Source organism: Stigmatopora argus, chromosome 18, assembly GCF_051989625.1.
Source record: "Stigmatopora argus isolate UIUO_Sarg chromosome 18, RoL_Sarg_1.0, whole genome shotgun sequence".
NCBI lineage: Eukaryota > Metazoa > Chordata > Actinopteri > Syngnathiformes > Syngnathidae > Stigmatopora > Stigmatopora argus.
The window spans coordinates 11,829,626-11,851,844 of record NC_135404.1 but is presented as its reverse complement, the minus strand read 5'-3'; the positions used below and the strand labels follow the sequence as shown (position 1 = coordinate 11,851,844).

Below are 22,219 nucleotides of genomic sequence, written 5' to 3'. Positions count from 1 at the left end.
AAATCAATCAACAAGATGAGATTTGCGCTTGTCGTCCCTCAAATTTCGACAAAAATAGTAACGTTTTTTTTTTTTTTACCTTGTCGCCTCTTCTCCAAGTAGCCCTGCTTGAGAATGTTGCCGAGGTCTTGAGCTGCGGTCAGCGGAATGTCCTCAAAGTCTGAAAAACACAAAACCGTCATCAACATTAACACCGACACGACTTGAGTGGTTTCCTTTTGACGAACCCTTGAAAGGATAAAAGTCGCAAACGTGACGGTGACCCTTAATTGCTCGTTGAGCTCGGCTATTGAATGGGCGGGGCTTGCGTCAAAGCGAAATCATTCCCAGGATTTGAATTCATCTGCTAATTGTTTCCGTGCCGGTTCCTCCCAGGATGGTCTCTATTCCCAAGGCTAGTCATCACGGCGACGTATCCCTCCACGCCGAGGATCGAATGCGCGGCCGGCAGGCTTTGGGTAAGTGGGATCGATACGTTGACAGCGCCGCCGACCTCTGCGGCCATTCGTCTGCTGCCGCTGCGTCAAGCTAGTGCTTTCCTTTGCACAGTCACTCCTGGCTTCCGTCTTGATTCCACCATGTCTCGACAAACACGAGTTCTTGTTTACGTGGCGGAGGGAGGATTGCGTACGTCGGTGTCTTTTTTTTCAGCCTTCGCCTATTTAACGAGGGGGAAAAATGGAGAAACTGACCCCAGGTCAGCCTCTGCGATGTGTTGTTTCCGCGTGTCGAAAACAAAGTTTACAGCAAAACTGTCACAAGAGATGAAATAAAAATGTACATTTTCATAGCAAATATGTCTAAAATATTGTGACTTTGGCTTTGAAACAAGTGAAAAATATTACCGTATATTGTGATATAAAGTGAAGCAATATGCATAATGCAAAAATTTCCGATTTCTGATATTTCGTTATGTTCTGTAAATGATTTTTTGGGGGTCAGTTCTTTCGCCCTCGACGCCATTTTACCTCGTGACGTCACAATTCAAGTTCCGTGGAGTCTACTGTATTCAATTTACAGAATTCTGACAAAGGATCCCATCACGACCGCGTCAACGTCCCGCCGTCCCGCCTTTGTGGACGGACGGAGCGGCGGCGCAATAAATTCAAACGCGCGAGAAAGGGCGGCATTGTCAAAGGGCCCGTTACGGTCCATCATAACAAACAGCGAGCGTCGCTCACGTCCCCCCCACCTCATCTATCCGCCGGCAGCCCGCCTTCGGCCCGTAATCCCCTCATCCGTCTCCCCGCCCGCTCTTCATTCGTCTGGAGAGGTCGAGCCCGGCTAATGGCCAAGTAGGTGCAACACGCTTGAGTCAATAAACATCACACGTTTACGGCAAAAGTACACTTGTGAGTCACCTGACCTCGCCTCAGTCTGCCACAAAAAAGGGATTGTTCAACGGTAGTCCACAGGGGGGCAGCATTCCCAAGAAAAAAATCAGCAAGTGCTGGATTGAACGATTAAATATTCTGTTGTGAGATAAAAAAACATGAAATACAAACAAGACTGTTTTGACCAAGTTACTGAAAAAATGTTAGCAATGACAACACAGAAAAAAACCCTTTACTTCCTCCTCCAACCCACTTTCAATTTTGTATTACGTTTCGTCGCACGATAAAGTCAACGAGTCTCAACTACTGTTTTTTTGTTGAGAGAAAAAAATATTTTTTTTGCATAATTTTAATCATTTGGGATCCACGTGAATTTTGATCTTTTTTTAATACTATAGTACACAATTGTATCAATTATTTAGCCTGTAAAAATGGTGACGGTGGGACATTAAGATCGGAATCTCAATTAAGCGGCTCAAGGACGGCAACAAATGAAATCATCACATGCTTTTGGATAATATAAACTCCCAACGGGCCCGAGTTGTGAACATTAAGGGGCCACGCGTGGCCCGCCGGCCATATTTTACCCGGCGGCGCTAAGCTAATGCCTGTTATTAAGGCCTCATCAAGATCTGCAAGCAGACGGCTGCGCTCCTTCATAAAATCATAAATTGCCCAATCAATTATTCAGGCCAATAGCAGGAATTCATTTTCATCCCCTTTTGAGTTTTAATTAGCAGCGTCCTCCGCTATTGACATTAATTTGATGGGGACATATCGATCTTTCCCACATAAACTATTTAGGGGAGCGCAATTAGCCGCAGAGACAAGCCGACGGATGCGCCCTGTTTGCTAAATTGAGGTGATGTCGAGGACCAACAAAGGCCTCACAAACAACACAAATCAAGTCCATGTTTTCTGCCATTGACGGCGTCAGACGTCCAATCGTTTTATCGCCATTCATGCCATGCCAATGACTCAAATGCTAATAGAATAATACTTTTAAGTGTTACTTTGGGCCGTAACCACAGGGAATTTCTGGTATTATTCATTTAGTTTTTATTGACATTGTATTCATTTAGTTTTTATTGACATTGTATTCATTTAGTTTTTATTGACATTGTATTCATTTAGTTTTTATTGACATTGTTTGTATTCATTTAAAAATGTGTTTATAATTAGGTTTCCAAAAATACGTTACCATTTCTTATAGTTAGGTTTTTAAAAATTGTCACCTACACCGTGAAGAGTTAAAAGTTCTGAAAGCGTCAATTATATCACAATTGTATTTTTTAAAGCTCGGTTCCCTATGTACGACAAGAATGTGCTAGAGGGCCAAAAGCACTAGGGCCGGATTGGACCCCCTGGGGGGGCTGCTTTCGGCCCACGCGCTCTAGGTTGGGCACCCTGTCGTCTACACGGCAACACGCGGGGCGTCGGCCAGCTGTCGGGTGCATCTTTTCATTTGGGCTCACGCCGTCTCAGCGTGACGTTACGAGCGAAGGCTGACGGAAGACGGATGGCAGAAGGACTTAATGTCTTCCCTCGTTAAAATCCACGCGGGTCGAGCTCAAAGTCAATCAAGAACGGAAGGAAATGCGCGGGCGCCCGAGCTAATAAGCGGCATTAGAGCTAACGCCAGTCGTAACGCGGCGCCCTCCTGAACACGCCGGGGCGGCTGAGATGATGGAGAAAAAGGACGGGGCGAGTGTAGCGATCCACATAGCGGGGGGTGGAGGATCGGTAAAAGGCCGTTCAACTGCAGCCGCGGGAAGGCGAACGAGGAGGTTAAAAGTTGTCAATGACATGCACATTTTGCTAAACGAGTTTGATTTTTTGCATCCTTATTTGGACATTTATTGGCCGAATGCTTGGCCAGAGCAAAATATGTTATGGTGAGCTTTTCGTGAGGGTTATTTTTTGTGTAACTTTTGAAACTGTGCAAAAAAAAATCAGTTATCGCTTCGTCGGGTAAGGACTCAGTGGAAAACGGTAGTGGAGACTCGTTGACTTTATCGTGTGACGAGTGTAAATACTACATTGTAGGTAGGTCCCAAAAGACATACTACATTAGCATACAAGTTCAGATTGGGGGCAGAATCAGCATGTGAAAACTAACAATTTATCATCTGAAAAAAATCAAAAGCGGCATTTTTTTTACTGGGTCAACATGGGGGTCAACAAGTAAAGTCTTGAGTTTCGCTTCCAATTTCCTCACGAACAACTCTAGCTTGGCAACGCATCATTTGTCACTTGGTCAAAGCCGGGCTCGGTTAAATGTTGGGATCAAAACAACGCAATGACTACTTCCTTCCTTCCATGTGCTCAATTCGCTCAGTCATGAAATCGTCGCCACGTGTGTGACCTCTATCGCTTGTAGCTACACCTGTCGTATACGTTGGCCACGGTCTTCCATCTTAATGAAAAGCGGCTTTTTGGCACGCCGCACTTAGCGCGGCTAGCCGTCGACTCGCCGCCGTACGTTTCCTATCTTCTGCGCTTAGTCCTTGGATGCGAGAGCTATTGCATCGAACGCTGCGTTTCGGGGGGGGACGGGCGGTTTATCAGGACGTGACCTCCGCGTGAACCTCGCTGATGAGGTGAAACAGGAGGCGAGGAGAGGCGGCTCGGCCCCGAGGGGGCCGCGGGGAGGAATGCCGCCGATTCCAGGGAGCCGGCGACCGCAGAGCCTCCACGCCGGCGTCCTTGATTAGGAAAAAGGATTCGGCGGGTGCACCTTCACCCGCCCGCCGTTCAATCTGCGCCCGGGCCAAATTGACGCATTTTTCCTCATTACGGGGAGGGAGGCCCCGGCGGGCGCGTCCCCCGTAGCCGGCGCGCAGACCGACGGGCACTGACTGAGGTTAAGGGCGCCGCGTCCTGGCCTCCCCTCGCTTCCTCCCCCCAACCAGATTTGATTAGGACCGAAGTCATCGATACGGGGGAGCGTGTTTAGAAGGTCCTAATGCACACAAAACATGCGGCGCATTACGGCGGGCCCGCGAGATGACCGCGTTGTCATCTAATCCGCTTTAATGGCGCCGGCAATTTAGGGCTGGCTTTTTGATCAGGCGCGCCAATCGCATTAGGGCCCAAATCTCAGCAGGTAAAAAGCCTTTGGAAGCTCCCGCGCAAAAGCCAAAGTGAGTGGCCAATCTTTCTTCCTATAGTTGAAGTTTTTTTTTTTTTTTTCGGGGGGTTGTTTTTAGCAGCATGACCCTAGTTTAGGAAATGAAATTAGAAAAAGAGGCGTCATGGTTGGGAAATCATTGACGTGTAAAGCTGAAAAATACAAATGTACCAGAGTTATTAGCAAAAACATTTTTTGGTTTGTTTGTTTTTAGAAAAAAAAATTTTTTGGTTTGTTTGTTTTTAGAAAAAAACATTTTTTTGGTATGTTTTTAGCATCATGACCCTAAGTTTTGGAAATGAAATTAGAAAAAAGAGGCATCAAGATTGGGAAATTATCGACATGTAAAGCTGAAAAATGCAAATCTACAAGAGAGTTATTAGCAAAAACATTTTTTTGGGTTTGTTTTTAGCATCATGACCCTAGTTTAGGAAATGAAATTAGAAAAAGAGGCATCATAATTGTGAAATCAGAGAGTTATTAGCAAAAACATTATTTTTTTAGCAAGTCAGTTCTGCTGGGTAGCAAATTAAGTTGAGATATTTGGTCCTAAAACAAAAAGTGATACACTGATTGTGATTTTCTTGACTATTATGCAAGGTTTGTTTCCCTGGTAAAAATATAAATATATACGACAGTACTATTTACTGATTTTTTTTTCATATACCTCAGGATTTTTATAGTCTTTAACTCTTTCACTGCCAAAACCAAACAACTATTCATCATTAATGGACCAGAAATGTACATTGTACTGCCCCCCAAAAAGCTTAACAATTCCGCCTTTTTTACGAACATTGTCCACAGTTTCTTTCCCTTTGTCCTTTCACCTAAAGAAAACAAAAGCTAGTGACGGGCTAACAGAAGCGGAGAATTCCGACGTACAAACGGGACGCGTGCTAAGGGGCTAAATTTACTACGTGACACGGGCTTCCCCCTGGGCGGCCATAAGCGGCGAAGACGTTGACCCTGAATTTCCCTTTTGTAGATTTACTACCACCATTCAAATGCTTAAGTGCAGATACAATGATCCTCTAATCGCAGGGGACGCTTTTCAGCCGCGTTACGACCGCTGGAGAAAAAAAAAAAGGAATATAAATAGCAACAACGGAGCAGTTCGGGACACGCGGATGGGCCATAAAAACGGGACAAGGGGCCGTCCGAGGCGGCCCCGAGGCCAAAACGCTTTGGGAAAATCAACGCGCTAAACGTATGGTTATTGCAATTTTACTTGCTTTTATATACTTGGAAATGGGGCTGATACTCAGTGCGTATTTGCTATTTATAGTTTTTTAACCGCCACAAGTGTCGTTATTGTTGGGGCAATCCCCGAGACAATTATTATCCACGCCGACTAAAATATTTCGTCAAACGGGGGGACAAAATCTGACTGGGATTCAAAATAGTTGTTTGTTTGATTATTTTTAACACATGAAAACATTGGTGGGATTCCAGTTATTTTAAAATGGTCATTTTATTTGTCCTCGCAAATGATTCTTTAGTTTTAGATAATTAAATTAGGAAATCGTTGTTATGCATGTTATTTGTACAGGTTAAAATGTTCTATTCATAAATTCTACTTTGATTAATAGTCAACAATCATTGTTATTTTACTTTGAATAATTCCAATGAATTTTAATTGTATTTTATCATTTGCTGTTTTGTTTACATCTTGTCCAATAGCACCATAATTGTAATGAATACAACAATAAATGAAAATATTAAGAATGATATTGTTCTACTTCTATTTGAAAGGTCATTATTTTGCTGCTTGGAAAAAAAAGAAAAACATGAACTGGCAGCTTGAGTTACACACACACACGTGCACACACACACACGCACACAAATTGTCATTGAACTATTGCATTCTTCAATCAATTTGAATAAACATCTGAATGTAGTAAATTACTAAATCATGTAAAATTGGGGATTATTTTTTAAAGCAATTCTGTCAAATGAATGATTATAGCAGTCCATTGGATTAATGTGACCTGTCTTATCTGAAGTAAAAGTCATTTCAAGAACCTCAAAATAAAGAAATAAATACACGCACAGCTCTTAAAATAAATAATGTGAATGTAATTCCCGCTGAAAGAATACAAAAAAGATTTGTGCCACGTGCTCAACTCATTTTCCAAAGGCCCATTCATTGAATTTTGCGTCCAATCCTGGCGAGCTAAGAAAACAAAGGACGGCCCGCGGGATTTGGCCCACTTGGCTCGGACGCGGCGAGCGAGGCTGGTCAATGCTCAACATCCTCCTCAACTAAGTCGACGAGGGCACGTTAATGAGCTTAAAGCGCTCGTTAAAGCCACAATTAAAGGCGAGGATCCCAGAGGCTTTGGGAGTGGGCAAAAAGCGCCAGCGGAGCGGGCCCGGCCGGCCGGCCGGCGCATCGCCATTCATTTCCCTAAGAAATCAGCCGGGCCACCTGGGCTCGGCGCCATTGCCGCCTTAGCCGTCGCTTCATTCATCTCCAGGAATGGATTCCAGTGGAGGGCAAAATCAAATTGTCATTAGCCAGGCAGCAGAGAAAGGAGGAGAGCGCGCGGGAGGGTACCTGGGAACGCTAACCTCTGCGTGAACCCGCCGCATCTGATACTTTTCCTATTTGTCTGTGCCATTGACAGCTCTGGGGGAGATTAGGACTTCCCACTTTGCATTCTGCCCGCGTGCGCGCGCCGCCGCCTTACAGATGGACGGACGGACGGCAGCGCCATTTCCCTCTCTTTACCTCCTTTGCCTTTTTTTTCCCTTCAGTTCTTTCCCCGTCCGCCGAGAGGCCAGGGCCGCTTGTAATTAGAACGAGCGTGACGATAAAACAAAGCAAACGAGGGCGGAGGATGCGACCGCTGTATGGCGGTTGCGGGGCTGGGCGGGGCGGGGAGGGGGCATGTGATGGATGCGCTTTGGTTAAATACGTCCAAATCCCCCCCCTTCGAAACGCTCTCGTCTTGCCAGCGAGTGTAATGAGTGTGTGAGAGAGAGAGAGAGTGTAAGATTAATAGTGTAAACAGAGAGAGAGAGAGAACGAGAGAGAGAGAAAGACTATCAGCATCTCCAGCAGCAGCAAGCACAGTAGCCCTCGGGGGGGGGAAGACGGTGAACTTTTGAACCCTGATGGCGAACAGTCGCAGCGATGCAAAGCGCTTGTCGCCGCCTGGTAATGGCCGCCTCGCCGGGAAATCGGCGAGCGAGGGGAACGGAGGGGAGCGGAGGGGAACCGCCGAGCCGGCGCGGAGGTCATTAACATACTTGTCGCAAACACGCCGCCGCCGGTTGTCGAGTTGGGCTCGGAAAATTCTCGACGGTTGCAGATTAGGGTTGTCACTTTTTTTTTCAATCATGATTGGAAGAAAATTTTGGAAACAAATTGCAATTCTCAACACTCTTATTAAAAGTCCCCCCAAAAGCAAAAAAGCATTAAATACACATTACAGTCAATGATATGGAATGGAAAACCATAGTTGAGTTGACCCTCCCAATACAAAAATTGGACATCTAAAGCAGTCAATGGCCTTGGAAGATGAGGAGTAGCAGTCACCCCTCTACTAAATATTACTAAAGAAATACTTTACATTTTTTCGGCCGTCCCAGTCAAAACGGATTGGACGCCTAGCTCTGTCAATGAGTTAAATGGGCACCATGTCCTGCTTGAATCCGTTTTTCTGCTTTATTCTAACTCAACCATTGCATGTCTAACCATCAGCACTTTTACGCATACAGTATGGCAACTGAAAATAAAATACGTCCAGTAAAATCAGCTAAAAAAAAGTCATACTAGCTTTAAAGGTCAAACATGCGAGTGACCCCTTAGGGGGAGTCGACATCAGCCCCCGAACGTAATCTGGCACTCTTTCAAAGTTTTCCGCGAGCTGACTTGGCGACTCCCGCCACCAGGAGCCGCTTGCCGGCGAGAACTTTGCTGATGGAGAGCATTTCCCTTTTCAAAGGCATAACGGCGTTCCCGAGTGACAGCTTTTAGATTTAATATTCCATTTGCCGGCTCGGCGTGATAATGTTGTGACTGCAGATTGGTCGCTGGTGTTCAAACGAGCGAACCGTGAGACTTCCGCGCGGGATGGGAAATCGGACATGAACTAATCTCATTTTCAGAGGATCGGAATCGGGTCAAATATAAAATGAATTTAGGATTTTTGGGGAAGAATTGCTACAAGGCCTGGATTGGACGTCTATCGCTGTCAATTAAAATGGATGTAATTGTCAATGGAGGGCAAAGGTCAAAATAATACTGAGGTAAATTCAATAAAAATGACCTACACATACAGTACTATATATACTATATTTTTGTATTTACAATAGTGAAACAAAGGGAAATGTCCAAAACGTAATAATAACAATTTGGAGAACTTCACCCTTGATCTAAATAAAAAAATAACCTACGTTATAGAGCGCATATTTCTATTTACACTGGTGAAACTACTTTAAAAGGGAACATAAAAGTCATGAAAATCACAATCAAAACAGCTCAATTTATCACATTGGACTATTTTTTAAACATTAATTTTCATCAAAAGCAATGAGTTAAGTAGCATTCCAGCTATATGCAATATTTTATTTCTTAAAAGAGAATTTATTGAACAAGGTGTTTATATTATCTTATTTTCAGTAAAATTACAATTGACAAAAGTTGTCATCAACGTTGGGAATAATAAATACAGAAGGTTAAAATAATAATTTTGGGAATTAGAAACGTGCTCAAAATTACATTTCGTTTTACGTATGTTGCATAATGAATCATAATATTAATGACTGGCCCTGTTGAGGATTATCAATTATCAATATACCAAATTCATATCGATTTGCAACACTATTTATAAAACGAATCTTGCAATTATTTGCATTTTTAAAGGAGGACTTCAGTCAGATTAATTTTTTATGGCAAGCTCAAAGTTACTATGCTAACCAATATTTAAATTAACTTTTAAACGATCCATGTTTCAACTCAATGGCTAACCAATTGTACATTTATAATTCCAAGATACAAATATATGATAGGATAATATTTTTATGGTATGAATATGATTAATGAGAACATTTCCGCCATTTACTTTGCGATATTTAATGACCTTTTTAAATATTGGTTATTTACTGTGAATGAAAAAAAAACACTTAGAAAATCCATTATAACAGATAAAATTACAAACGCAAATAACTATTTCCTCACGACCACCCAAATATTTCCCATATTCTCCATACAAATGTACTATTTTTTTTCTTTTCAAATAAAAATATTTGCCTCAAATCTAATAGATTGTCGCCACATCCACGTAATATCTGGTGCATGTCGTAAAACAAAACATTGTGACTCGGTGTTTATGTATTTAGATGTGCAGGAATGCGGCGCATGCAGAAAAAGGAGGGGTGAGTGTAATGCGAGTGTGTGAAAAATGGTGCACGGTGCATGAGCCCCAAATAGCCGAGCCCGAGGTGGACGTCAGACGAGGCCGCGGCGAGGTCAGCGACGCGGTCAACGGGTGAAACGCAGTTCACATTAGCATGCAGACAGCCGGCCTAACAATGGAGCCTCCATCTGTTCCCGTCAGCCATTACAAATCTGGTGTCAGCCGCTCCGGTCCGAGACAACGGCCCGCCGCATCTCATCAAACGGAGGCGAAAGGAAACGCGGCCGCGGACCGAAGGGGGACGCCCATTAACCGGGAGTGATGTATCCTCGCCCCGACGGAACTCGGAAATGAGCGGCCAAATAAGCTTTGGAATGATTGCCGTGTGTTGCTTTATTTTTGGCGGATTGGCGAGTTGTGCGCCGTGCTCTGTCTGTGTGATTTTATCATAGACTATAAAACGTTGGTATTAAAATGATCATTTCATCGCGAAATAAAGAGCGCGGTAGTAGCATTGTAATCAACGGCGCGCCAAGATTCCGAGATTATTTTTCATAGGGCTGATGAGAAAACTATACAGTACGCCATGTATTTTTTTTAAAACTCAATATAGTGATTAAGACGTATAGATAGAACGATTGCACCCACACGACCCCGACTACTAGTCGAATCAAATCCATCCTGGGGGAATTGAAATAAGCAAGGCCTAACGTATGATGTCACCGACCCCCCCACCCTCTTTTGCAAGAAAGTGCACCGAGTGAACGCAGGTTGAACTTTGAACTCCAGATGCCCTTTGGGCTGAGGACACCAGCCATTCACGAGGCTAACACCATCACGAGAAAGAGAGAAAGAAAGAAGCGCCAGAGGCTCCTCCGCGTCGAGCAAAGGTGGCGCTTGTTAACGTGGCGTTAAAATGTTTACGTTTGGAGTCGGGCTATCTGGCGTTGTTTGATTCGGGCCAAATTGCATCGTGAAGAGTTAATGGGCAATAATTCACATTTAATGCTGACAACGGAGAGGCGCGCGCTGGCAGAGCGTCTAAAAAAATGCATTTCCGGCAAGGTCTCCGAATTCGACCGGAGAAATGTTTGCCAAAATTTGGGGCGTTGACGTGGCTGTGTCATTTATAAAGTGGGATTTAAAAAAAAAAATCTTGCAGAGATCAATTTATTTCATTTTGGAGAAAGGTTACAATGTAATCGAGATTGACAGGATAAACTAGCCTTGTACTGATAGTATTTTCTTGGCTCCCGATACCGATTCCAACATCTGGCTGAGATCCGGGTAATCCCAATACCACACTTTTCTTATTAAATATACATTTTTTAATACTAAATCATGGCATAGTTACTTTAATATAGAATAATTGCTTGCTCACACAAATCACTCCCCATTGATGATGCTAACGTCCAATCCATTCAAAGTAGGAGGCCTGGCAGCGACTCAACAAATGTTCTTTGGCTAGCTACCTACCAACCACCAAATCAAAATATCGCCTCGACTAAAATGGCCTCAAGGCGGCCATGTTGGAGGGGGCGGGGGCATTACCGTCAAGTACATATTGCGCAAGTATCCGTGATTTATTATGAAACATTTTATCTTTGCAACACTAATATGAGCAAATATGTATTCACATTCACGGGCAATTAAGAGAATTCAATAAACTTTACTTTGTTTTTGGAATGCAAGTTAAAGCAAGAATAAAAGAAAAAAAATGCTAACTTCACACAGAAAGACGAAAAATGAAACTACAGGGCGTGTGCAAAAACTGCTTTAAAAAAATATATCAAAAAAAAAAAATGACAATAATTATAATGTTCCCATCTGCCAGGACCCTCTGCTGCACTTTGGGGGACGCAAGAGTTCACGTAGCCATATTTGACGACAACCAGCTGGCATTAACGAGCGGGGCGCTAAAACCACCGTTAACCTTTTTCAACCCCCGGAACGGTCGACGCAAAAAAATCAAGCAAAGAGAAATGGGCACCGAGTCAATAATGCCCACCTGCGGCACGTCAAGGACGATTAGCCGGCGCGGCGAGTCGGGAATACAAAAATTCTGAAGCGGAGGGAGGGAAGGGAGGAAGACGGAGGGAAAGATTGATAAAGCCAGAGAGGGACGGGACACACATGGCCCCTCAGGTACAGTGTTGTATTTCAAACCCGCTCGCGGAAGAATAGAGGGGCCCGCTTTCAATCAATCACGCCGTTAGCCCGCGGCTACGCGGCCTCTCGCTTGCGCTCGACCGCCACCGGGGGGCGCTCTAGCTCACCGATCGGGCCCGCCGGGGACCGGCCGGCCGGAGCCCGCTGGCGCGGCGGCCAATCGAAAGAGGGGCGCTTCAGAGGGAGGAGTGGTTGTGTGATGTGGAGGTATGGCGTGATCTGTTTTCTCAAATTAGGACAACAATGTGTGCTTCCCGTGGAGTGAAGAGGCCATCTGAGAGGGTGTTAAAAGTGCAGCCGGGCTGCTTTCTCAGAGGAAACAAACTATAACTCTTCCCTTTAATTGCCTCGTTCGATCAGCCGCCGCGCCGCGCACACGCGCCTACGTTGGGTGGGACTGAGACAGAAGGCACTTACGCTCTGTCACGCCGTCCTCCTGGTAGTCGGAAGCCAGCGAAGCGTCGTCGGACAGCGCCGAGTGACCCAGGCTGGAGCTTCGGTTGTCGTCGCAACCCTCTTCCTCCTTCGTGTCGGCTGAATGGAGGCGCAAGAGAGAGGGTATTCAGTACAGAGCAAGTCAGATATATAATAAAAAAACACAAACGCCTGACGCCTATTTGTTTTTCTTTACTGGGAAAACTTTGTGGAGTAGCACCACCAATTTCATTATACACAGCTGTGTATGATGACAATAAAGGCTGTTGATTGATTGAACTGGGACAATATTGTTCAATATGCAGATGCCACCTGATAACATCTATAATAATGATAAACCTAACACCACCTTAGTTTACAAAATCTTCCGTAACAAAGCTCCTCATCCACTGCAAAATTTTGTACCCAAAAATTCCAACACATTAACAAGAGCTGGATCTAGTGGTGACTGTGTAGTTCCCTTCAAAAACAGTGCTAAATTAACCAAAGCACCTTCTCTCTTCATACCTTCATACAGTATGAATGAGCTCCAAATTGCCTTTCAGGCAGAACAACCTGGATTGGACACAGCCCGGGCGCCGTATGTTTCACACCCCTTGTTATTTACTACAACGGGGGGGTGAGCAAGGCAGTCCTCAAGGGCCGCTGTGGCCGCAGCTTTTTGTTCCAAGAAAGACGGGGGTTGGGCTGAGTCGAGAAGCACCTGACGGCAATCAACTGATTGCACTCGTAGGACACTAGTATTGTGGAAAGGTTTCCTCTTTAGAGGTTGGAACGAAACCCTGCACCCACTGCGGCCCTTAATGGAATAATTTGAATCTAGAATCACAAAAAATAACAATTTTTAGGGATAACAAGGGCTGGCTCTAGAGGTGAATGTGTAGTTCCCTTCAAAAAGTGTGCTAAATTAGCCAAAGCACCTTCTATAGTATTCATACCGGCAACTCAAAACCAATTAGCATACGTGAACTCCCGTTTCTGAACCTCTTGGCCAATCATCTTAAAGCACTGTCTAAAACTGTGCCACACTGTGTGTGTGTGTGTGTGTGTGTATGTCTAGTATGTGTCATTGTTTATCTTCAACCTACACAAGGGACTAAAGATGGAAATTAGCCCTCGGCTACAATCTTACATATTTACACATATGCGTTCATTAACATGAATATAAATATGTTCATTAATATGTGCTGTCCCTTATTAAATAATTGTCCACGTCCAATGAGTCAACTCCTTGAGTCAAAAAAGGCCGATTGATTGGGTGATGTACTTTTGGCTTCCATTTTTTTTTTTTACAATATCCATTTTCATATCTTGACTGGTTCGCATTTTGGACTTACCGTCCTGAAGTCGTGGGTTTGAATGGAAGTTTCACTCTCAGAGTTTTTCTCCAATTTTGCCTACGTCCCAAAACATGTAAGAATTGTTCTACAATTGACAGGTGACCGGTAACTGGGGTAACCTGCACACTCATGAGCCTAGAGGGGATAAACGGTACAACACATGGATGGGTGGATGTACTACTACATGGGGATTTGGGATCATTTGATTGACGTATTGTGTTTGGGAATGCTACCTGGTTCTTGTTCCATCTCAATCAATTTTAATCTTAAATGCTATTAATTTAACTTCTTTGTATTTTATCCAGTTTCAAAACTCCTCTTTCTAAGCAGTAATGAAGTCATTTCATGAACAATGGCAGGACAACTGCGTCAATATTATCCTTATTAATGGCGTGCTGCGTTGCGTGTTAAGGTCGTGAAATGTAAATTCAGATACTTACAGCGAAAGGGGAATTCTTGAGGGTTTCTACGAGGGAAAAAAACATCTTGTTAAATGTCTTCACTTAAATACCAGAAAACCATCTGATTTTCCTGCACCGGCGCATCTGGGCGGTCCTTCACATGAGATTCTGTCAACATCACTTGTACAAATTGAATTAAATTAAAAGGAAATGATAAGAAAAAGATTTTCGCCTAAGACCTTTAAAAACTGATAACAGCAATAAGCGGCAAACCATTAGACTCAATGAGTTGATCTGAATGGACCAGACTGCGTTTAAGGCAATTAAAGGACCAATTAGAGGTCTTGTTCGGTATTAGCAACAAACATTAGATAATTGGGCCATGAAATTACACTGTGACGCTTGAACGGTCCTTTCAGAGAGGGAAAAAAAAAAGAAAGAAAAACCCAGATGTCAAGTCTTACCTCACGTGGACCACCCTGAAATTATTCAATATGACTTTGCGGGTTTCTGCCGCATTTTCACTGAGCTGCTCGTCTTGAAGGATCTCCGACACGAACAGCTCGCAATCTGTCCGCAAACACAGAAGCAAAACAAAAGACCGTCAAGGTTAAAATAGTGGCGAGCGACCAACCGGGGCAACCCAAAAGACTTTAGCTCCATTAGGAAAATGAGAAAATGGCACTCATTGTAGCTACTATGAGTAGAACTATATTTGGAATGAGAATGAGGAGCTAATATCTCAAAGTTAAAAGCAGAATAAAGCAATTCCCAGAATTGAAGCTTCATCTGTGAGCCATAGTCAATCATATTTTCATCATTTGGGTCAGTAAAATTTGGGCAAGTGGCCCACGGGCCATAGTTTGTACACCCTTGAGCTTGTCTATCATGGATATTATTTTTAAAATAGAAGAATTGATTAAAGGGGCTTTTTCCCTGAGACGAAATGGTGCCAGAAATGAAAGTACAAATTTACCGTCAAACAGGTTGGGCCACTCATCCGATTTGTTTCCGTCACATTCTTACTCATATCTCTCGACATATGCAAATTTCGTCCAATGGGCTGGTGTTGTGTGTATAATGGTTGTATTCAGAATTTAGAATTCAATCCTCGGGATCAGCAAAATATCAAAGGGTCCATTTTAAAACCTCCCGCTGACAGCGATAGACGTCCAATATACATAACATAACCTATTTCTCCATAAAGTGTTTGGATATGAGATAAATGACTAGCAAGATTTGCACGAAGGCTGCATATTGTGGACAAAAAAGAACACCTACAAAGAATATAAAAGGCAAATTAATAAGAGAAGATTACCATCTAGTAGCCTCCTGAGATCATTTGGGATGCTCCCCATTCCTGACGTTTAACGGTGCAACCTGAACTACTCTTACAACGAGTTTACTTTCACGACGCTCTGAAACAAAGCTTCCGTGTCAGCGGCATCAAGATGCGCAGCCAATGGTGGCGTATGTTTGCGGGGGTTGGTTGTAGGGCTGCGCAGAAGATGAGAACTTCCTGTGGTCTCCCTGACGACAAGATGAACAGGAAGCACAGGTCCCCGCTCGGCCTACTTTTACATACACAAGACAAGAAACTAAATTGTTTTATTTTGCCAAACAATAAGACGACTCTACGAAATAGGAAATAGAATATTTTTCCCTCCTGAAAAAAAATAAATTTCCTATCACTGCAGAATTGACGATAACAAAAAAACAAGATTTGTGCATTTTGTTTTAATGTTTTATTTTGTTTTGTAGAATGCAGTTTCAGATAGTGACCGTGTTTTTGCCAACACGTTTGACATAAGTTGTGACTGATTGGCAATTTGACAGGATTTACGATTATTTGGTCTTCGTGAAGAAACCGCTGGGTTTACAAACTTCCAATCTTCACCAGACTAACGTTGTATCTTTCGTTTTAGAATGGCATTTGAGTGACATCAGGGAGTCAACAATAACACTCAACTAGACATTCAAGTTATACAGGTTATCAGCCGAGGTTTAATTGTTAAGCTCTTCACATTGTGTCAGAGCTAAAAAAAAATGCTTACCCTAGCAATAACATATTAAAATATGGTTGCCTTGCACCAAAATAATGAGGTCTCCATCTCTAAAATGTATTATTTTAAATAGCGGAGGTAAAAAAATATTCACGCTCGATGGTAAATTCTAATTCCTGTTATATAATTCTTAAATTACAATGTCCCATCACTATTTTAGCATCTTTGGTAAAGATTTGAGTTGAATACATGGTCTTTGGCAGCTATTGTGCGGCTCAGTGTTGTGTAAATATAGTCAATTATAGTGTCCTAAAATTAGGCTAGCAGAATGGACGCTGTTAGCCGTCACACTCAACCTAAATTGGACGTCTACTACTGTCAACGGCACAGAAACATGAGCATTCACATCCACTCCCCCTGGTTTAAATAAAAAGGATATCTATTGTTGTGAATAGCAAGCATTACGTTAAATGGACAGTGTATTTTAAAGGCCCACATTCACTAATTCCCAATACGCACATGGATTACGGACTTTTAAATGACAAACACCTGTGAACACGTTCAAACATTTCCAATGCCTACCTGAAATATGACTTACCACAAACAATTGTACAAATAAGTGATGATTCTTCGCCCAAATGCCCACAAACTCTTAACAGCGCCAGTATATTCATTAAGGGGCAAAAGTAAAAATTAATTTCAAAGTACAGTATATTAGCATACGTGACTGGCGCGTAATGTGGAATGTTCCATTGCACGCGAGGGTTAAGGGGGGAATAACGTTATGGGAAATAACGTTGTACACTGAAATATATTTTAATTTATAGATAGAAAATGTAATGTATGCGAACAAAATTATTTTTTACACATATAAGATGTAAATGTGCGATCAAAACATTACTTTTCGTGATAGTGATATTTAATATGAAGTAAATGGTATGTTCCATTGTCCACATGGATTGTGGGAAAAAACATTTGACGTTCTCGAGCAGAAGCCGGAAGTGAACCGGAAATGAATCCTTTTTTGAATTTCCCGCTGTCCGACATCTTGGCAAACGTAAACCATTTCTTCTAGTTTTATTGTGAGTCAAAAAATCATGTTCATTTTGTCACAAACACACAAATGATGTCGTGTAACATCTAACTATATAACCATGTATGAACTGAAACCAAGTTTTCCTCGTAACTCTGTGCCTAACTTAAAAACTGCTTTAAATTGCTGGTTGTGGTTTACTGTACTGCTGATTTCGTACAGTATATTCCGTAACACTAGGGGCGCCATTAATTACTATCAAATCAATCCATGACGATTGGTACAATTGCGAGGTGACTTGTTCTAAACAGTTTACAAGTAGTAAAAGCAAAGTTACTCTTTTTCAAATGGAATATTTCCTGCTGCTTTTTTTAAATTGAAAATTCCAGCGACTTTTATTTGGTGTCCGTCTTAGCCGATTAGGTTTTGAATGGATTGTTATATTATTCTTCACTGGGAATGGTATTAGCAAATACTCTAATAGATTTAATTCCCTCTCCCCGGGTTTAAATCATCATATTGACCATCTTGATCGCTCTTCAATGCAGGCCGAGAAACTAATTAGGATATTTGCGACAACACAAATTGGTCCCTCACAGTATTGGAGAAAATGATGTGTGATGGAACACCAACAGCTAAAAGTAAAATGAGCAGAACACATAGTGGGCTATCATTTTATTGACGTACAAAGCCGTCAAATGACCGCGGTTCAAGCATGGGTGGCTGAGCTTTTAGTTTCCCTTTTAAATGTGGAGCTTAATCATCATAATTTGCATGTCTTTGCTTTGTGTGCTGGGAATCAAAAATTTAAATTAAAATGTGTCCCCAAAAAAAGTCCCTCCTCACAATATTGGAATAATACAATTGTCTTAACAGGATGAACAATGGCTATTTAGGGTCATTAGGGTTTTCCGTCCAACCTGTTATTGACGCTTTAATGAGAAGGTGTGTCCCGAGGCTTTTGTTAATGTGCTGCACTGGTTTTACTTCATCTTTGTTTTATTGCAAGCTACATGTAAACAAACTCTTTCCGGTTGACCCACTCACAATAGATACAATATAAATCTGCTGTACAAAAATATAGTTTCATAGTTTTGTCCTTCCTGGACACTTAATATAAACAAATATGTCCCCAAGTACGTATTATTCAAAAGTAGGTATATCCCAATTTTACTTTCCGATCATTTTTAGACCACTACCAATAATGCAACCAGTACTATTAACAATGCACCAGTGAATATTCATGTTTCAGTGCCATTGATGGTGGCAGTCGTCCAATCCCCCCACTCCAAATGGATTGGACGTCCACCGCCGTCAATGGCCGCCCATGCGATAACAAGGAAGTGACCCTAAAATGCCTCAAAATTCATAGGAAGGGATTCATGGGTGAACACATCAACCCCTCGCCGTGGCATTTTCCACAAGTGTTTGTTTGCATTTTTCGCGCAAAGCGTAGCGTGACGTTAACTTCCTTCTCTGTCGCGTCCCCGCAGGAAGCCGCGGGGTCAGGCCGAGTTGAGCCCGACGTCGGAATCGCCCCCGCGTTGACCTGCGCCTGACTGGCCTCCCGGCAAAAAAAGGTAAGAGGAACTGGGGGTCCCCTCCCCTGGAGAAAAAAAGGTTCCCTCCCCTCGACAGCTCCACAGAGCTGCAGCCACCTGCCCGCTGGGTCGCCCCCATATGAAAAGGGAAGCTCTTTGTAATCCGACGGGGATTACACCAGGCAACAATGCGCCGCTGAAAGAGCGACAAAAGCTCTGTATCAAACGCCGCTAAGGGGGAGCGAGAGGCTATGATCTCCCGCTACTCCCAAGACTGACTCCTGGGCCACCTCTCATCTCACCCACCCAGAGCCCCACCCAGAGTCCCCCCACGCTACCGTCCCCCCCTTTAGGATTCACCATCCCTGTCCTCCTCCTGCCCTCTCATCTCTGGGATCTGGCCTTTTATCAGCACATTCCTTTTCATTTGCATTGCCGCGTGGGGAGGGACAGCGGGTCTCTCTGATCTGATAGCGCCAGGAGAGAGTCAGGAGGTTCCTCGGGGCGCTCGGGGTGTCGCAGTGTGTGCATATGTGTGTGTGTGTGTGTGTGTGTCTGCATCCTGTCCTGGCTACGCGAGACACACACATTCGCACATTACACAACATTCTCCAGATAGGCAGGTAATGTTCCTCTGTTGTGACCTAATTCAACGTTCGACCACCTTTTTTGTACGCTATAATAAGTCTTGTAGAGATCCTAAAATTGTACTCTCACAATTCGAATGAGAATCTGAGACTCAAAGTTTAGCTAGCAGTACAAAGATTAAGAAAAAGTCATGAATTAGGGTACAATTGCGTAATGGAAATCTCATAATCACGATAAAGTATCGATTCTTTGGTCAATACAATAGTTCCCAATATTAAAGTCTGCCACAGTTGATGCTTTGGAATGGGGTGACGCCATTTTTGGTGGTTAAAGATGGCGTCCATTTCCAAAGATGGATGCGCATTGCCCAAACACTTTGTTAATAGTATCACATCTCTTTTCTTAAAGTTTAAGTCCTTGTTTTCCAAACGCAGCCATCTTGACAATTACTCGCCACATTCCCTGTAAATTAAAGTCGGACCAAACTCTATTCTATCCAAAAATGGCTACCATGTTTGGGCCACCAGAGAAGGCCTCGCCACTGCCCCAAAGTCGTCACCTTCAGCCACACTTCCGACCAATGTTTGTCTTACTGGAGAAGATAAAAAGAGGCCGTTTGCTTTTCGGATTTCCTCACAATACTTGTATTCCCAGCCCACCCATTGCTCACACACGTGTCAGTTTAAGGGGGAGCGTGAAGGTAAGAAGCGATGATAGATTGAGGACGCGGAAGACAATAAGAAGCGGCGTTCCTTGCGGTCGCCTCGGCGAATAAGAAACGGGAGCGATGAGATTGCGTTATTGTAGAATATATGAGCCACGTGAAAATATTAATCCAGCGTTATTTGAAGTGTCGGCTAAGCGCCGTCATCTCTGAGCGATGGCGTACCTTCCTTACGTGTGATGTATGCACGCACCAGAGACGCCTGTTTTTTTTTTTTACGGTCCCCGGAGGCCCTGGTTTCCAGAAGAATCCACGAATGATCCGACTGGAAGAAGCGAAATGAAGAAGCTATCGATACGAGCGCGATTGAGACGCTGGAAGGACGCCAGGAGAGGGCGTGGCCCCGTACTTGTCGCCCCGCACTCCGCCGCCTCCCGCGCCGTCCACTTAATTGGAATACAAAGCAGAGCGAGGTCGATGACGGCGGAAGGAGAGGGAACGGGCGTCGGGAGAGGGGGGGGGGGGGGGGATGTGGAGCTGTCTGTCTCCGGCAACCTTCACCGCTCGCTGGGAATTGACTGGGGAACCCAGCAAGCGAGACCGACACACTGTCAGTGGTAAAATGAACTGTCACCTTGCATTTCTCAAGCTGCTGGCACGGGCCAATTGGCCGCTTTCAAGCACGTGACGTGACACTGATTGAGTTCGGGAAGGAGACGCTGCCATTTGGAAAAAGGGGGTCCCAACAAGGAGCATCCCCCCTGCTTCCCGCATCCATTTTTTCGCAAATTGTCGACGTCCGGTCCGTTTCAAAATAGACTGGGCAATTTAATGATAGGATTCCTATACATAATGTTGTACACGATATTATAAGTAGCAGTTTGATGTCGCAAAATGGACTCGTATCTATGCAAATTTCCATTTGTGGTTAAGCGTGACCATTTTTTATGATGCGACTCCAAGCAGATTTTCTGAAACATAAACCACGGATAAACTGTAGTTGACAATATACTCGTTGGCGGAACGTGGCGGGGTGCCGCCAGGCTTGTTTTTTCTCGCCGGCTCGACAGAAGGAAAACGATTAGAGCCGGGCGCTCAAACGCCAGAGGCAATCCCGCCGAGTATTGAGACGTCGGCCGCGGCCAAGTCACCTGTCTTTCCCAGTTACCGCGGTGACGGGACGGCGAAAAGGATGCGGCCGCTGGGGGCTTCGGATAGGCCGGGCCTCGGAGCTCACGCATCCATTAGCAAAGCCCCGCGCCGGTGGGGGAGGGGCCCGGGTTAAATGGAGCTTGGCTTCCACAACAAAGGAAGAAGAGATCATAAAATAGCACTAATGGACTACAAAAGATACAGTTGGCGTTCCTGTAGGAAATTGTTGAAAAAAATGTAGGTTTAATTTTTAGATGATATTTTCATATTAGACACTCATTTTGCCTCATTGCTTAAATCCTTCATGTATTTTTTCCACAGTTATGGTGACGTAATTTTATTGGATGTCATATCAATGAGGGAGGTTTTGAGAAATATAGTAAAGTTCTCATTGATTCTAAATATGTTATATATCATATAATATGACATCTGCCCTTAGATCACAGGTGTCAAAGTGGCAGCCCGGGGGCCAAATCTGGCCCGCCGCATCATTTTGTGTGGCCCGGGAAAGTAAATCATGAGTGCTGACTTTCTGTTTTAGGATGAAATTCAAATGAAGAGTATAGATGTATATTAAATTTCCTGATTTTCCCCCTTTTAAATCAATCATTGTCATTTTTTAATCATTTTCCCCTGTGTTTTCAGTTCAAAAATCATTTTGTAAAATCTAAAAATATATAAAATAAACATTGTTTTAGATCTATAAAAAAACTGAATATTCAGGGCCTTTAATCCAGTTCATTTAATCCATTTATTAAAAAAAATCTAAATATTACATCTAAAATGGTCCGGCCCACATAAAATCCCAGTTGACGTTAATGCGGCCCGCGAACCAACCCGAGTCTGACACCCTTGCCTTAGATTGTAAAGAGTACAGCTTGTACAGTATGCTCACCCGTGGCCATATTAGCCTAAAAACACGAGTCCCTTTGAGGCATCTGTGACATGAGAAACCCACCCTCCCTGCCTCCCCCCCATGAATAGCCAACCCGGCTGGCCTTTGAAGCGGGGGGTCCCCGCCGGGTGACGTGCGACAGAGGAACTGGTAGAAACCCAAGGAAGTGAG

The 22,219-nt window shown here is 43.7% G+C and overlaps 1 protein-coding gene and 1 long non-coding RNA gene across 4 annotated transcripts in view; one reads left to right on the top strand and one right to left on the bottom strand.

Annotated features, from left to right (window-relative positions):
* The window catches only part of skap1 (src kinase associated phosphoprotein 1), a 30,876-nt gene extending 13,973 nt beyond the window's left edge, over positions 1 to 16,903 (bottom strand). For 2 of the 3 annotated variants that reach the window (XM_077626689.1, XM_077626690.1), the window contains exons 1-5: positions 16,774 to 16,903; positions 14,637 to 14,742; positions 14,212 to 14,237; positions 12,414 to 12,530; positions 80 to 160 (exon numbers count right to left, since the gene is read on the bottom strand). In XM_077626689.1, coding sequence (XP_077482815.1) covers positions 80 to 160; positions 12,414 to 12,530; positions 14,212 to 14,237; positions 14,637 to 14,742; positions 16,774 to 16,849 — 406 coding nt within the window. In that variant the 5' untranslated portion in view covers positions 16,850 to 16,903. Of the gene's footprint in view, positions 1 to 79; positions 161 to 12,413; positions 12,531 to 14,211; positions 14,238 to 14,636; positions 14,743 to 15,490; positions 15,747 to 16,773 lie in introns of all 3 variants that reach the window. The other variant, XM_077626691.1, reaches the window with a different exon arrangement.
* On the top strand, positions 253 to 795 carry LOC144093342 (uncharacterized). The gene is made up of 2 exons (XR_013306266.1): positions 253 to 458; positions 550 to 795. It is a non-coding gene; the product is annotated as an uncharacterized LOC144093342 (long non-coding RNA).
* Positions 16,904 to 22,219: the final 5,316 nt, after the last annotated feature.